This window comes from Neomonachus schauinslandi, chromosome 2 (assembly GCF_002201575.2).
Source record: "Neomonachus schauinslandi chromosome 2, ASM220157v2, whole genome shotgun sequence".
Taxonomy (NCBI): domain Eukaryota; kingdom Metazoa; phylum Chordata; class Mammalia; order Carnivora; family Phocidae; genus Neomonachus; species Neomonachus schauinslandi.
Genome location: NC_058404.1, coordinates 149072649 through 149089702, shown reverse-complemented (window position 1 = coordinate 149089702; position 17054 = coordinate 149072649). Strand labels below are relative to the sequence as shown.

The 17054-nt window shown below is 36.4% G+C and overlaps 1 protein-coding gene across 2 annotated transcripts; it reads right to left on the bottom strand.

Annotated features, from left to right (window-relative positions):
* Positions 1-1194: 1194 nt before the first annotated feature.
* GNRHR (gonadotropin releasing hormone receptor) lies at positions 1195-14919 on the bottom strand. Of its 2 annotated transcripts, none has more exons than XM_021702418.1 (3): positions 14401-14919; positions 3884-4100; positions 1195-1439 (listed from the first exon to the last, which is right to left on the bottom strand). In XM_021702418.1, the coding sequence occupies exons 1-3, from the start codon at positions 14917-14919 to the stop codon at positions 1195-1197; spliced, it is 981 nt and encodes a 326-aa protein (XP_021558093.1). The 2 variants fall into 2 exon arrangements, with proteins under 2 accessions (XP_021558093.1, XP_021558094.1); XM_021702419.1 differs by having other exon boundaries at positions 1304-1439; positions 3884-3975.
* Positions 14920-17054: the final 2135 nt, after the last annotated feature.

The window sequence follows — 17054 nt, the reverse complement described above, 5'->3', positions numbered from 1 at the left end:
CTTTACAAACTTTTCTTGTCGTGTATATTATATTCTCATAATTTTCATCCTCCCCGTTTCTCATGGAACAGGTAGAAACAGTCCTGAATTAAAAGAGGTGTCGTGCCCACATATTTTGAAAACCTTACCCCTGAATGTGAATATCAGTTAGTTAAACATTTACAGTTTATCTTTACCTTTTTCAATACTTCGTTGGTTTCTTTGACCTGTATATATTAAAACTGTAGTTTTCAGTGTTCCTCTTATGTATCAAATATCTTTTCACTTGTGCTTTTGTTTGATTTCTTATTTGTTTTTCTCAGGGACTTTTGGGTTATAGATTTAGTAAAATCAGAAGATAGAAAAAATCTCTCATATTAAAACAGAGGGCATATTATGTATAAAACAATCAGTTTTTCTTGATTATATTTAAAAACAATATTATTACTACAGTTAATTACCACAGACTCCATTGACTATGCAGCATAGAGGAATGTTCTAATCCCTGTCCAAATACTAATCCCTCTACGCCTCCCCTTTTTATGAAGGCACTTCACGCTGTTCCATATAGACTGGGATGAAGGAGAACTACGATGGAATGGATGGTGAGTTGGTTGCTGAATACTTCAAACTTCAGAATGCTTTTGAAATTAAAAAAAAATTAGATTCATTGCATTATTTTTTAACCAGAGGAGGGAAGATTGATCTTATGGGTAGGGGAAATACTCACTCTGTGCTTTAGATATTATTATAGCATAAGATATAATTGCTGCTAAGCCCCTTGGGAAAAAACTCTCAAAGGCATGCCTAGGTTAAGACTGTGTTATGGTTTCTCAGCCTTACTTTTTGGAATCTCTTTGCCTTAGGCCATGGCTGTTTTAAATATTTATACATTAATAGACAAGGAGAAAGTGATAAGAAACCTATATAATGTGTTATAGGAGCCCAGAAAGGGCAGACATTAATTCAGAAGTTTATGATTATGAGGGAATATTTTATTATTTTTCTTGAATTTTCTTTTTCTTTGTGTTTGTATTTTTTTTAATTTGCAATTGAGTTTCTGACAATGTGATTTTAAAAAGAAGGACGTTAATATAAACTTAAACTCTGTTTTGTTTGTATGTAAATGTGCTGCCACCTTTGTGTTTCTTATTCCCATTTGATGAAATTCACTACCTTGCTCTTCTTTGTATGACTTTCTACATAGTCTATCAATTACAGAGAGAAATATCCATATATAAGGGGATCAAAGCATGGATTTAAAAGAGCAAAAAGAAAGAAGAAGTGATTTACTGGATCTGACACCCTGTTTAACATTTCAGGATCAAACCAGTACCAAATTCCTAGGACATAGTAGGGGGTCCAGCAGATAGTAAATGAGGTGGCAAATGCAACTGTCATCTTTAGGGTCCTCAGCCGAGCTCTTGGTATATTGTTCTTGGATTGATTCAGTTGTAACTCTGTTAGATAGAGAAAAAAGTAGCTGTTTAAAGACCAGTTTTACTAATGATGTAATGTATGATGACTAACATAACATAATAAAATAAAATTAAAAAAATAAAGACCAGTTTTATTATAAAACCAAAATGGACAAAAAGGTAGGGTCACCAATTAAAACTAATTAGTGGAACAGGAACAAATTTCCATTATTTTTAATAATTTTTAATAATGAAAATTTGTTTGTAAAGGATATTAATGTTCCAAGTTTTCCACTATGTCATATAATGAATAGAGAAGATTAAAGATGACAGTGCTCTTAAAAATAAATTTTCACCGAATTAATTTGGATTTGAAATGTGTGGGACTCCAACTTTTAAAACATAAATTTAAGAGAGTAGACTAAAGTTGAGCTGAATTCGATTATGTGTTTACACAGAACTATACTTACTGTCTGAGTATCTCTGACAGTAAGGATGATGAGAATCACGCATGGATGAAAGAGTGTTGTCCAAATTTATCTTTCTCAACCATGTGCTTCTCTCTATGGTATTCAAAACAATTTCCCTTTTCATATCAGTAAATCATTTAAAGTTCACATGTATGTGTGTGCGTGGTGTATGTGTGGTATGTGTATGGTGTATGTGAGGTGTGTGCATGTGTTTGTTAAATATGTGGTGTATGTGGGCTGTGTGTGTGTGTGTGTGTGTGTGTAAATTCACTGGAGTTTAATGGAAATGTGGACTCTAACAGGCAGCTTGCATGACATTTAGCACGTAGTTCTTAACTGCAGTTTTAAAGTACCTAAAATCTGTTCTTGTATTTCATAATCCAGAACTGCTATTTTAAAATAAAAAATACCCTTCACATGCTATATTTTTTTCTGAGGGAAATAGATCATGCTTTTCAGAAGTAGCCATTTTGCAACTTCTTACTCATTGATCACAAAAGAGTGGAAACATGGAGGAAAAGATTTACATGCATGATATTTTAATTATAAAATTAATTTTTGACTAGAAATGTTAAAGTCAGTAATTTATTGAGTACAGATTAGTTGTAGATTTCTGTCATACAAACCTAATTATCATTTACTGTGTACCTTGCTATGGGTCTTGTTCTTTTCACACATTTCATTTAATCCTCAATATCTGTAAACTTTAATGACATAAGTAAGAAAGCAATCAATAGGAATGAACACATTTAAAAAAGCATTTTGGCTTAGCACAGGGGCTGAATCTGAAAAAATGTTGAACCTCCTGTAACATAACTGTCGTTCCACCTATTTTGAGGTATCATCGTATTTCATTACTGGTTTACTGTTTTACCATCTTCTTCTAGACTGTAGACTCCATGAAAGAGGGATAGTTACTGGGCTGTTTTATTCACCACAGTATCCTCATCTATCACCATTTCCAGCAATACTGAGTAGTTAATACATATTAGTTGAATAAAGAAAAGATTAATTAACTAAATCTGTCTTAGTAATATTTAACTATTGCTCCTTGCCTCTTCTGTTTTGATTCTCTGCTTCTGCCTAGCTCACGTTTTTTCAGATTAATCCCTATTTGGGGTCTATCTTCTTATTCTCCCTGTGCCCTTCTTAGATATCCCTTATAGAACTGACTTTCTCTGGGGTAAGATTTTGAGGGCAAATGTTTTTGCAGTATACTTCTTAAAAAGTATTAAATACCATTTTGTTCTGGGAACTGCCCAAGTATCAATTATAGGACGGTGCCATAATTATCTCCTTGAGAAAGTATCTGCTGAGAGTAATCACACTAAAGTAAATAAGATGATTTTCCTGTTAAGTTGTACCCTATATAACTTCTGTGCCATGCCATTGGTAACATGTCTTTTGGGTGTCATGCCAACATAGACATATTTACTTTGCAAATTCATAAATTTTAGTTTTCGAGGTTGCACCAGCTTACGGAAGCAAAAAAAGGCACAACCACAGCTGTGAAGATTCAGATGAAAGAGTCATGACGTATTCAACAGTATTTCTCACACCAACACACGTGCACACACACATGTGCACAGTTATGTTGTGTGGAATAGGGGATTTGAGTGTGAAATGGAACAGCTTAACTTTAATGAGTCTCTTGACTACCATTCAACGAGCTGTGCTTTGCGATATTCTGGAAATCAGGTGTTTCGTATAGTGTTGTGGTGGACCCAGCAGGAGCAATTTGCTGATGCTCCTACTGGGTAACATGAAGTAACTGTTCTTTCGTTTTTAATTTCATGGTACAAATTTGGAACATTGGGAGATACCAAATTGCCTCATCTGTAAACTGGGGATAGTAGGGGTATAATAAAAGTATTACCTCATGGAGTTACTGTGAATATTAAATATGCAAACTGCTTAGAATAGTACCTGGCACCTAGTACATGACACTCTGCGTTGAATATTGCTGTTGTAAAACCTGTTTACCCATAATTAACACCGAATCTAAGGAATACGTACTGTGGGGATCCTGATGAAGGACCCGTGTCAGGGTGAAGATGATTTTTGCATTGCAGATTAATGTGATGAGAAGAGGGATGATGAAGAGGCAGCTGAAGGTGAAGAAGTTATAAAAGGCTTGATGCCACCATCTTGGAAAACTGCAGTGTGTTACACATTGAGAGAAACCTGTCTGTCCAGAGCTATCTGCTAAGTGGATCATCCTGAAGATATATAACTGTATGAGAAAAGAAAAAAAAAAACAAACAAACTGAAAAATGGCGTTACTTTCTTTCAAACAGTATTTGCATGTTTTCTTGAAAGCTTTTTCCTTCTGTATTCTGCAGGCCTTTGAACATGTTGCCCAAAGCGACAGCTCAGCGCCTTGATATTATCCCTTTGGTGCTTCAGTGAAAAGTTGTAAGTGGATCTTTACTCAAAATATGTTTGGGCAATGTGAATGGATCTATAGGATTTTGGATTTTTTTGGAAATTATTTCAACCTAGCAGAAAATCAACCAAGGATTTAAACACTGTTCGTATTTCAATTTCAGATGCAATTATGCTGAGTTAGGTTTTTGCAAGTGATTTTGTCTATCATTATATCTGCAGCACCCAAAACTGTGTCAAACAGAATGTGCCCCCAAGATACATATTTAAATTCTATTTTTGAGACAGAAAACCCCATTAAAATGGTCAAAAGACATGAATAGACCATTCACAAAAAAAGATACAGCAGTGCCCTTTGGCATATGAAGAGATGTTCAACCTCATTCGTGATAAAATGCCAATTAAGGCTACACTGAAATGGCATTTTTTTACTCTCAAGATTGGCAAAAATGAAAAATAGCAACAAACTCTCATGGCCAGGTTGTGGGGAAAAAATACTCTCCCACATTGCTAGTAGGAATGCAAATTGGCACAACCCCTATGGAGAAGAATTTGGCAATAAGTAGAATAACTACATCTACATTTACTTTTGACCCAGCAATCTGATATCTAGGAATTTACTCTAAAGATACACTCCTACTTCCATTATATGAAAATACATAGGCACAAAGTTATTCATTGGTGCATTGTTTGTAATTGAAAAACATTGAAGGGCGCCTGGGTGGCTCAGATGGTTAAGCGTCTGCCTTCAGCTCAGGTCATGATCCCAGGGTCCTGGGATTGAGTCCTGCATCGGGCTCCCTGCTCCGTGGGGAGACTGCTTCTCCCTCTGCCTCTGCCTCTGCCTGTCTCTCTGTCTCTCATGAATAAATAAATAAAATCTTTAAAAAAAAAACAAAAACATTGAAAATAATGTAAATACCAATTCATAGAACAGTAGCTGAATAAAATCCGGTGCACCACACAATGGTGCTATACGCCTGCAGAAAAAGAGTAAGGAAAATCTCCATGTAGATTTCCATGCATGTGTCCGTGCGTGTGTCTGTGGGTGTGTACTTATGTTCTAGCTCTGTCTGCTGGGAGCATAGGAACAATGACATCCTACTGACAGTAAGCACATCCAGCACTCTCGTACCAGGTCTTGTTTTCTAAAGACCATTCTCTACCAAAAGGAACCAGAGCTCATTGGAGAAGTGGGTGAGTCCCAAGGGGTCACAGGCAAACTACAATATGTGCTTGGAACAGCTTGTGCCAAAAAGCCAGGAGAATAGTGGCGCATGTCAGAAGAGCTCTGGAGCCAGCTTGAAAGAAAATCTGCGACAGTGTCAGCATTGACAACAAAACCCCAAAGCCCCAAAAAGCCCTGATAAAAAGGAATGATTAACTGTTGAATAAAGGAAGAATCCACAAGTCCATGCTGATATACATTACAGAATAATAACAACAAAGAAATGGGGAGGGGGAAAAAACTCTTTATTAATGTAGAAAGCCAACTAATAAATGTATAAGGAATAATGAAAGTAGTGATTACCAAATGGTAATAATAAATGACTCAGGCAAGAATCATCAATGGATAGTAAAAACATGGGTGAAGTTTGAGGAAAGCAGGATATTTACATAATTTGTAAGTACCTACCTTCAAGATACTTGGTCATTATGAAGAGTAAAATTAATAACTTGACTGTAGAGAAATAACCAAATAATTAAATTAACATTGCCAATAATGGGACCAATGGACAGCAGCTGCTTCCCTATAATGCACTGAGAAGTACTCACCATTACTTCTTTGGTATTTCTGTTTAAAGTACATAACCAACATCTAACCATGAGAAAACATTAGACAAACTCAACTAGAGGGGCATTCTACAAAATAAGTGGCCTGCACTCTTCAAAAATGTCAATGTCATGAAACACAAAGAGAAGCTGAGGAATGGTTCCAATTTAAAGGAGGCTAACGAGATGTGGCAGCTAAATCCAATGCATAATCTTGGATTTTCTCTTGTTAAAAGGGACATCACTGGGACAATTGGTGAGATATGAATAAGTTATACAGATTAAATAATAGTATTTTTTCAGTACTAATTTCCTGATTTTGATACCTGTACTGTGAGTATATGCCGGAAAAAACACATTGAAGTATTAAAAGGGACATCATATCTGAATTTACTTTTAAACAATTCAGAAAAAAAAATGTATATAGGAGACGAAGCAAATAAACAGATGCAGTAAAATGTTAATATTTGGGGAAGCCCAGGGAAAGGTATTCCAGAAATCTTTGTATGATTCTTGCAAACTTTAAGTGTGAAATTATGTTTTTCTTTAAATCACAAATTGTATCAACTATTAAACAAATGTTGCAAGTAGTTTTCAAAAAGAAGTTCTAGTAGACATTTACTCATTCTTTCCCCATTTATCAAGCACACTTCTTATCCAGTCATTTCTAAGCTTTTCCACTGAGAAACTTCATTTTACTATGATGCATTATTAAAATCAAAAGGTAAGAGTGCCCAAGCACTGTAAAACTAATAGTAAATTCAAACAAAATGTTACAGGATTTAAAAAATTTTAAGCAAATGAGGGACAGTATTTATTTTTTAAAGTTTTTGATTGAATAAATAAATTTTAATTTAATTTAATTAATTCCACAGGCCCAGGATTTCTTTCCTTTTTGCGGTATTGGAATGGGAGTAGAGTGTGCTTTTAAAAAAAACCCTATATTTACTTTCTTTGCGTGTAGAGTAGAAAAATTTAATAAAATATAAATATGATAAACAATAAATAAAATATAGTAAACATAATATAAAATATAATGCTGTATCTTTTATTTGTAATCAAAATGTTGATTTTCAGTTTCAGATCTTTTTTCAAGGGCGAAATAGTATTTTTAAATTAATCCACTAGAGGGCGCCCAAAGATCATATAATCAAATTTAAAGTTCAGAAACTCAAAACATCTATTCAGCTAATTCTACTTTACAATCCAGACCAACTTTTTCCACATCACAAAGTAACCCTTTAAATTTTCCATACTTTTTTGCAACCTGACCTTATTTAAAATTTAGTTTTGAATTTGGCCCCACAGATGTTGTGAGTTGAAGTCTTTGGAAGGGTTACTTCACAAAGAACCTGAGAATCTAGTATTTCTTTAAAACCTTAGCTACTTCTCTCCCCATCTTCCCAATCATACTTGGACCCAGATGACCCAAGTTTGACTTCCTGTTTTGCACTGCTCTGCCACATTTTCACTTTAATGTTTCATGTTTTTAAATCATAATGATGAAACTTTCAATAAAATAACTTTGAAATAGGGCCGTGATTTGAGCTAATGGTTATCTTTGTTTAATAAACGCTTATTTTTCTTTGTTTTGAGAGAGAGAGAATGTGCACGGGGGTGGGGGAGGGGCTGAGGGAGAGGGAGAGGGAATCTCAAGCAGACTCCCCACTGAGCACAGAGCCCTTCACAGGCTCTATCTCTCGACCCTGAGATCATGACCTGAGCTGAAATCAAGAGTCTGATTCATAACCAGCTGAGCCACCCAGGCACTCCAAATGCTTATTGTTAAAGCAAGTACTTGGGCAAAAACTATACTAGGTGCTCTCTGTCATAAAAGATGAACCAGATATATCCTACTCTCAGAGAATTTAAAATTTGGGAGGGGAGCTATAGCGTGTATATGACACCTGTCACATAAGGAAGACTGTTGTGAGTTCTAAAGAGTGACACAGTAGAGTGTCATGGTAACTCGGAATCTTACTTGCCCATGAATAAGCTGAACCTAGCTTATTTTGTGCTCCAGGACCATGTTCATTGGAGTGATTAATATAGGGACCCACTTTACTTCCAATGTTTTGTTTTTTGTCCTTGGATTATAATTCTTTAATTTCTTAGTTTCTCCTTTCTCATCCTTGGCCCCAGTTCTCATCAGTGTTTGCTTTATTTTGCCATAAACAAGAGCAATCTATTTTCCTTCTTTAGAGTCATTTGCAGGTGCTTCTTAGAGTATTGTTTTTAACCCTCACCTTACCCCAGACTAATTACATTATCACCTAATCTTTTCCAGTGGTAATTATCTTTAGATGATGTGCTTCAGTTTCTTCCTCTATAAAATGGAGATATTAATAGTATTTACCGCTAGGAGTTGTCAAGACAATTACATGAATTAATGCTTGCAAAGCACTTAGAATAATGCCTGGCACACAGCGCTGTAAAAGTTGTAACCATTATTATTATAAAAATTTCAAGGCACACAACTTATAAATGTGTATTCCTATGTATTTATTTATATATTTATAAATATTTACCATATATTTTTTCCTGATAGCTCTTAAACATCTCTTCTCTACTTAAGACTTTCCTGCCTTTTCCTTCTCTAGTCTTCTACAGGACAAAAAGAAATAGACAATATTGCATAATGTGATATAGTGTAGTAGCTAAAAGCTCTGGGGATGGAGTTAACTGGATGTACTAACATCTGCACTTACTAGACTATAATCTTGGGCATTTTATAGAACATTCTTAACCTTAGTTTCTGTATGAATAAAATAAAGATAATAACTGTATACAATATATAGGGTTTTTGGGAGCCTTACATGAAATAATGCATGCAGAAGGATTTAGCACAATTCCTGACACATATTTATGTCTTCCATAAACGAATATTTATCATCATCATTGTTGTTATTTATTTATTTATGTTTATTGTTGTTATTTATGTTATTAGTATGCTACTCCTATGTTCCAGTATAGTTTTTGGCATATTGTACACGTGTGATGGGAATTGATTGGATTTAAGCTGCTTGTCAATTTCAGAAGTGCATTCTAGTCCAATCAAGTGCATTCTGTGTGTCAAGGCAAGCCTCTATACATCTTCAGATTACATATCTTTACACCAAAGACTAAAGGATGTCTCATATATCTTGCCTTCCAACCTGGGTTAGCGACAGAATTTAAATGCTGTCAGCATGTAATGCTCCATATCATCACAGAAAAACTAATGGTGTGAACTTCCGCAAATGATTCTTGTGGTGGGAGATGAGTGCCGTTGGAAACCATGTGATTTTTGATGAGATATGAACACCCCTAATTCAGCAAATGTTTTCTCCTCAGCATGTACTTACCAGCCCAACTACACATAGTCTTAAGGCAGATTTTCTTTTGGGTCATGTTTTGTCCTTCCCTCCCCTTCCTTTTTCTTTTCTCCCTCTTTCTCTCTCACCCTTCCTTCTTTCCTTCCTTCCAACCTTATTTTACTGTTATAGATAATACCTTCAGGACTTGAATTATTATGCTTTGGTGTATATAGCTTTCAGAAAGAGTAGGATAGCCTGGTAACTAGGAGGTAGTTTGGCAAAACTGACTTATCAGTCAGAATGCTATAATTTTGAGAAATTGGAAATAATCAATCTTCATGTAAGCAATTCTCTTTGCTGTCTCTTGAAGAATCATTTAATATTCATACTCATATTTCCCTATTATTGTCCCTCCTGACTTCAAAAACTCTATTATGAACAAAGGAATGAAAACAGGAGGAGAGGAAGGAATGAACATTAATGGAGTGTCTAAGTATAAAGCCTTGTACTAGGTGATTTTATGTATCTTATTCTTTACAATTTCTTCACCACTATTCTTTTAAGTTTAGTTAAGTAATTTACTCAGAGCCACAGAGATAGTAAGGGACAGCATTGGGATTTAAAACCAACTTTGTTTAAATCCAATACTCATGCCATTTCTACTATTCTGTTGCCTTCCAAGCTTTGCTGCAGGGAGATCTAAGGTCTTCAGAGACCGTGAGCAGGGCTAGTGAATGTCCAAGCAGAAGACTGGCCTCCCTTATCCCTCTTCAGCAAAAACAGCTCCACTTATATGTTTCATGTATTTATTGGGGCTCCAGGTAGAATTTTTGCTTTTTAAAAACTTCCATTACTAGGAAAAAGTTTGACAGTTCAGCTAGGCTATGCTGAAATTTCTGAAAATATATCCTCAAACCATCATAGAATTACTCAAGTAACAGATGATCAATATATGCACCAGAGGATGATGATTAAAGTCATCCTTACAATGTGAATTGTCCACTACAGGATGCACCTTTGTCAGTGGGCTTATCCAGAGAGCATGATGAAGCACGAGGTGGACTTGTGGTGTGCCACAGTCTAGAAATAAGAAGCCCTTTCAATCTCTCATCTTTCCCATTAAGTATGTGTAACATTAGTCATGGGATTAAAACCTCTTTTATTCAGAGAGATAGCAGAGAGCTCTAATAAAAAGAAAACCTGGACTTAATAAAAAGACACGAGTCCAACAGTCCAAGTGACATTGGGAAAGTTAATGAACCCCTTCAGACTGCAGATTTTTTTTTTTAAGATTTTATTTATTTTTCATTTGTCAGAGAGAGAGAGCACAAGCAAGGGGAGTGGCAGGCAGAGGGAGAAGGAGAAGCAGACTCCCCACTGAGCAGGGAGCCCGATGCAGGACTCGATACCAGCACCTGGGATCATGACCTGAGCCGAGGGCAGACGCTAAACCTACTGAGCCACCCAGGCGTCCCTGAACTGCAGATTATACCCATCAGTAGTTGCAATCAACATTAAAAAATGAAAAGAAACACAGTTGAATATTTTATGAAAAATTTTTTCAGTTATTGGTATGTGAGAGACAGACAGGCAAAGTCTCTATGTGGTATGTATTTCTTACTTTGGGTTACTGCCAGAAAGGTTCGCACGCCATTGCTCTCAAAGGTACTCTTTGTACTTTCTCTGATACGCGGGATGGGGATAGTAACATGGCTGTTACATACTGCATAGAATGAGGTTTTTCAGGAAACTTCAGTAAAGTGCTTTATAAATTTAATCTGCTGCTGAAAGTAAGGATGAGTCATGTGTTTCACCATAAAATAATACCATCATTTTCTGTGGCCCATATTCACATAAATCTCTCAGGAAGAGTAATGTATTTGAGGTCAGGCTATTAGATGAACATCCTAAACAATTCAAATTTAATTTTATATTTTCTTTTTACTACATCAAGATAAATAAGTATTTGACACTATCTTTCTATTATTGCTGTGATATATTTGGATGAAAATAATTGAATTAATAAAGCAATATATTTTTTATAGCCTCTGGGACAGTCCTTTAAAGGAGACTGACATTATTGGTTTGCATTTCAGTTAATATCACACTTATCTTAGCCAAAAGGCCGATCACAAATTGACCTATTTCTTTTCTTTTTAAAAAAATACTTACTTATTTTAGAGAGAGAGCGCGCGCGCACGAGAGTGTGCATTGCGGCAGGGGAGGGGGGCGGGGAGGAGCAGAGGGAAAGGGAGAGAACCCTCAAGCAGACTCCCTGCTGAGCACAGAGCCCCAAAGGGGGGCTTGATCCCATGACCCTGAGATCAAGAGTCGAACACTCAACCAACTTAGCCCCTCAAATTAACCTATTTCTACTTCTGTTTAGACTTCGTCAGTATTCCAACTTAACAACTACTTTCCAAATACCTGTACTTATACAATGACTTTATATCGGTAGAATTATGTCTAAAGCAAATGTTTTCATCTCTTTTCAGAGCCTGGCTTCCCTCCCCCTTAAAACAAACAGAGAAACAAACAGGTAGACAAACACTGCTTTTCTCAACCTACCTGCCTATTTCAATGGTTTTACTGTTAAAACTCCTTGGCTTAAAAATATTGGAGCTGTAGTTTACACCCTCTGGTTATTAACTCCCTAAATCCAACTTGTTGCCAAGCTTTGTTTTGTTTGTTTGTTTGTTTGTTTGTTTGTTTGAAATGTCCCTCTTACAATCAATTTTCTTTGAGACTGCCCTAGCCACCAACCTAATCAACTCATTGCCAGAAAAGCTGGAAAAGCTTTCTCTGTCTCTTGGATCTGTTTGGGTCTATGTAAATTTTCTTATAGTATTTTTCTTAAAAAATCACTTTATATCTTGCCCAGGACTCACAAAGGATTTATGGAGGATTTATGGCTCCCATGTTAATTTCAGAATTTCCCCTGGTTATCACTGTCTTCTATAACACAGGTCCATCATACCCCTCATCCACTGATTCACTCATCCAAACTTATTGTTTCAGGAGAAGGTGAAGGATTTATTTGATCTGAAGAGAAATCACATTATCCAAACCTTTTAAATTTCTATTTTTGCTAGTTTTCTTATTAGGTACTGTGAATATTAATTAAGTTGAGCATAACAGTCTCCATCACTTAAGAGTGTATGCCTTAATGGCAAAGACGAGTAAATGCATAATCATGATGTTTTATGACAAATCGTGCATTATGAGGTGGACGAAAAGGGAGCAACCACCAAATCTGATTTCCTGCTAGTCCTACCTCTCAATCTTTTGCTTCAGCCAGACAAATCTCCTGTGAAAATTAATCACACTTTTCAACTCTTGCTGAAAAATATATGTGATCTTTGACTTATTTTTTCCATCCAAATACCATCCATCTTAAAAGACTCAAATTATCCTACCTTTAACCTTAAAACATTCCTTCCCCATTTCAACTCTTACTCATCTCTTTTTCTTCTTACACTTGTAATAGGTTTTAAAAGTGTTTAGTATAGGGGCACCTGGGTGGCTCAGGCGGTTAAGCGTCTGCCTTCGGCTCAGGTCATGATCTCAGGGTCCTGGGATCAAGTCCCACATCAGGCTCCCTGCTCAGTGGGGAGTCTGCTTCTCCCACTGCCTCTGCCTCTCCCCCTGCTCGTGTTCTCTCTCTCCATCAAATAAATAAATAAAATCTTTAAAAAAGTGCTCAGTATATAGTTGTATTAGTTTTATGTAAGTTTTGTCTCCACAACTGAATTACATTTTCTTTGAGGGCTGTTTCTTTGTTTCATCAGTATCTGACTCAGTCTGAAGAGCCTAACTGTCTTCCCTAAGAAAATCAATAAATAAGCAGCACTCTTACTTTAAAGAAACAAAATGGAAAACTTCAGGCATAAACCTTAGCTAAATAACCTCATTTTGAGAGAAACATTTACTAAACCTCTTCTTGTGTATTCACTGTGAGAATCATTGTACTATGCTTTTCTCCAGGGAAATCAAAATACTTTAGCTTTTTCCATTTAAGTGAGGAATTGTTGGGAAAATTTGGTTATCCAACTTCCTAGTGTTTTGCTATATTTAGTGAGTTCTGCATGGCAGGATTTTTGTTTGTTTTTGTTTGTTTGTTTGTTTTTTTTTAACCACCTGGCTCATATAGAATGTGTAGATAACTTCCATTTGTAGAGGCTGGTTTTTGAAACATTCTGGTTAACTTGGACGTCACCCCTTGACACATCCTTGAACCCTAGGTTCATCATCATACAGTACATTTACAAGCATACGGACAACTTCTTTATCTGTTATTGAAGGATCTTTGTTATCTGTAAGAATGTGTCCTTTTCTTCAGAGATACGACTGCTGAAGAAGACAGATTCAGTTAATCAGGTTGCCTCTGATGAGGACAATCTGGAGCGATATCTGCCTGTACCAGAAGCCCTGTGCCTACACCAACAATCCTAATCTTGCTAACAGCCTGTTGCAGTCTAGGCTACCTCCAGATAAGCTCAAGTCAATCTCAGAGAAATATTCAAATGTCAAAAGTCCAGGATTTCCCACTACAACATACTAAGTTGAGAATAATTCTAAGTTGCAACAGTGACAGAATAGTTTCCGCTCAAGAAGTCCCAAATGAGACAAGTTATAAGCACTTTCTACCTATGCAAATTTCACAGTTCCTCAAGATTCTCTCCATTTACCATATCAATCAGAGTGAATGGAAAACTAGATGAAAGGATAAAATGGGGATGAGGTCAAATTTGACAATAGCTACATTTTTTGAGGAGCATTTACTATGTACCAGAGATTATGCTAGACACTTTAATACATTGTTCATCTAATCTTCATGAAAGCTGCGTAAAGTAGGCATTACCTCCATTTTATAAATGAAGAAACTGAAACTCAGAGAGGTTAAAAGATGTGCCCAAGGTAACAGAGCCGGGATTAAACTCTATTCTCTAATTCCCTGAGTCCAAGCTCTCAAAGATAATACAATATTGCCTTTGACATGCGATAATACAATATAGTAGTCAAGTTGAGATAGGAAATCTGTGATTGCCATATCCTAACAAGTTCATGATAATGGTTTACCTGTGGTCCAGCAAAGATACCACTGAGGAGCCAGGCCAAGCCAATCATGGACTGCCCAAGCTTGCCATTGCTTTTCATAGCTAGAGGCCTCGTGATGGCCAGGGAGCGGTCCAGGCTGATCACTACCATCATGAAGGCTGGGGCGTACATGGAGAAAAGCTTCAGGTAGCTGAGGATTTTGCAGAGGAACTCCCCAGCACGCCATTGGACTGTAATGTTCCACATTCCATCCAGTGGCATGACAATCAGAGTCTCCACCAGGTTGGCTAAGGTCAGATGTTTTAAAAGCACCTTCATTCTCGAAAGCTTTCTCCCTTTCTCTTTCTTTTGAGTCCACTTCTGAAGTTTCAACAAGAAAGAAGCATTAAAAGTTGTAGAGAGTAGAAAAAGGAAGAAAGTAACTGTCACTCGGATCTTTCCAGATAAGGTCAGGGTGGGGAGGTTGCCCTGCATCAGTGGGTTGCTGTGGTTTATGGCTGAGCAGTGATTTTGATTCTGTTCAGGCGAGGTGCTTGCCATATTTCCTGACCGAAAGAGCTTCAAGACTTGTGTTTCTGGCACTTGTGATGTTTTGTCGTAATCTAGCTCAAAACTCCGTTTTATTTCTGCCTTCTTTAGATGGAAACATCACAGGTTTAGATTTACGTCAGATTTTGTCCCTGAGCTACTTTATGTTTAATGTAAAAGATCAAGGTGAACTTGTTTTGCGGGCTAATAATCCAACAGAGTGCTAAAACAGAGCATGTCGAACACATTCTGAGGGCCAAATGTAACCGTAGTACCTCAGCAGATGGCCTGATTTTCACAACATTTTTCCTAAGTAGAGAAGGACATCTGAAGCTTAATTCTGAAATTAAAATCCGCTCATGCTACTATTTACATAAATTTAATAAAGAGATTTTCTAAAAACTATTAAATGTTCTTATTCTGTCCAACAGGTACAAAATAAAGTTGAAGAAAAATACTAAAAAAGAACTTAATCCAGTTCAAATCTGTTGTTTTAAGAAATTAATTCATTTCTCAAAAACATTTGTTTTTCTCTTTCGATCACACACTGCTGTACATTCAAACACTAGACAAATATGTTCATTTAAAACCATCTTCCACAAAACATCTAATTAATACCTTTACAGAATTAATTTGATCTAATACAAATTGGTCTGCATTCAAATTTATCTATTGATCTAAATGGCCCGATTATCCATGCTTAGGCTGCAGTAAAAATGATTAACTCTTTTTTATTATTGCCTTGCTTTTATAATTGTTTAAATATTATACTTGCCATTATTGCACATTATTGCATAAGGTAGCTAGATATTGGAGACAATACTGTATAAATGCTGTACCCACATTTATATATGTTTATATATAATATGAATATTTGCTTAAATTCCTTTATATGTTATCTGATCATTTCAAATTGGGGCCACTTAGAAACTCTCTGTGTTACTGCATGGTGGGTGTTTGATGATATTATTTACTAACACTGATATGACTTACACTGGAATTTATTAAATCACTAGCTTGATTTGTCTTTTGTGAACTAGTTTGCTTTTGTGGTAGCTAAAGCAGGAGTAACGTTAGGAGTATAGGTAACTTGGGGCATCTGGGTGGCTCAGGCGGTTAAGCGTCTGCCTTCGGCTCAGGTCATGAATTCAGCGTCCTGGGATTGAGCCCCACATCAGGCTCCCTTCTCAGCGAGGAGCAAGCTTCTCCCTCTCCCTCTGCCCCTCCCCCTGCTCATGCTCTCTCTTTTTTTTTTCTCTCTCTCTCCCAAATAAATAAAATCTTTTTTTTTTTTAAAGAGTATAGGTGACTCTTTTGACTTAGATGGTCCATTCTTGTTGGTTCATTTATTTGTTTTTTCTGTCTTATATTCATTTATTTAATAAATAGTTACTAAATACCTGCTACATATACTCTTAGACTTTGCAGGTGACAAATTGTGCACATGGCATCATCCGGGCCCTGAAGGAGCTTATTTGGTACTACAGAAGATTAGATAAGAGTATTGGATATGTCTGTGTGCATCTTGGACTCCCTCTGCGCCGGCTGCCTCCTGCATCTGGAGGAACGTAGAGCGCTTGCTTACCTGGGCTCCCTCTTGGCTGTCACTTCATGCCCAGAATTCCTGGCTTTCTCTCACCACTTCTAGACTTGAAGGAAATATTATACTGCAGGACGTGGACTCTGGCCTCCTAAGTGGTTTTCTGAAGGGTCTGAAAATATTTTCCAATGTAGTATTTTGGTTCTGAAATGGACTACTTCAGAATAATTAGTGAGAGGAATAGATGAGTCAGAAATTATGTGACGTACACCTTTTGGAAATACATCACGTGTGTTTCTAAGCACAAATCTAGCATAAATACAGACTTGACTCATTATTTGTGGTACTTCTATCAAGTTGCCATGAACACTGAATTGGTGAATACCGAATACTTCCTCCAAACAAAAATATGGTGTTAGGTTTTTGTGAGCCACAACCATTTGCATTATATATATGTTCATTTGCCAACACCCTTGTAAAACAAGGAGGCTCATTATTGAAAATCTGCTTTTTCACATAACCCTTTTCCTGTGTAACACTTAGCAGATATTTAAAATATTGTTCCCAAGATTCCTGATATGCAGAAATTGCCACACCTACAAGTTGG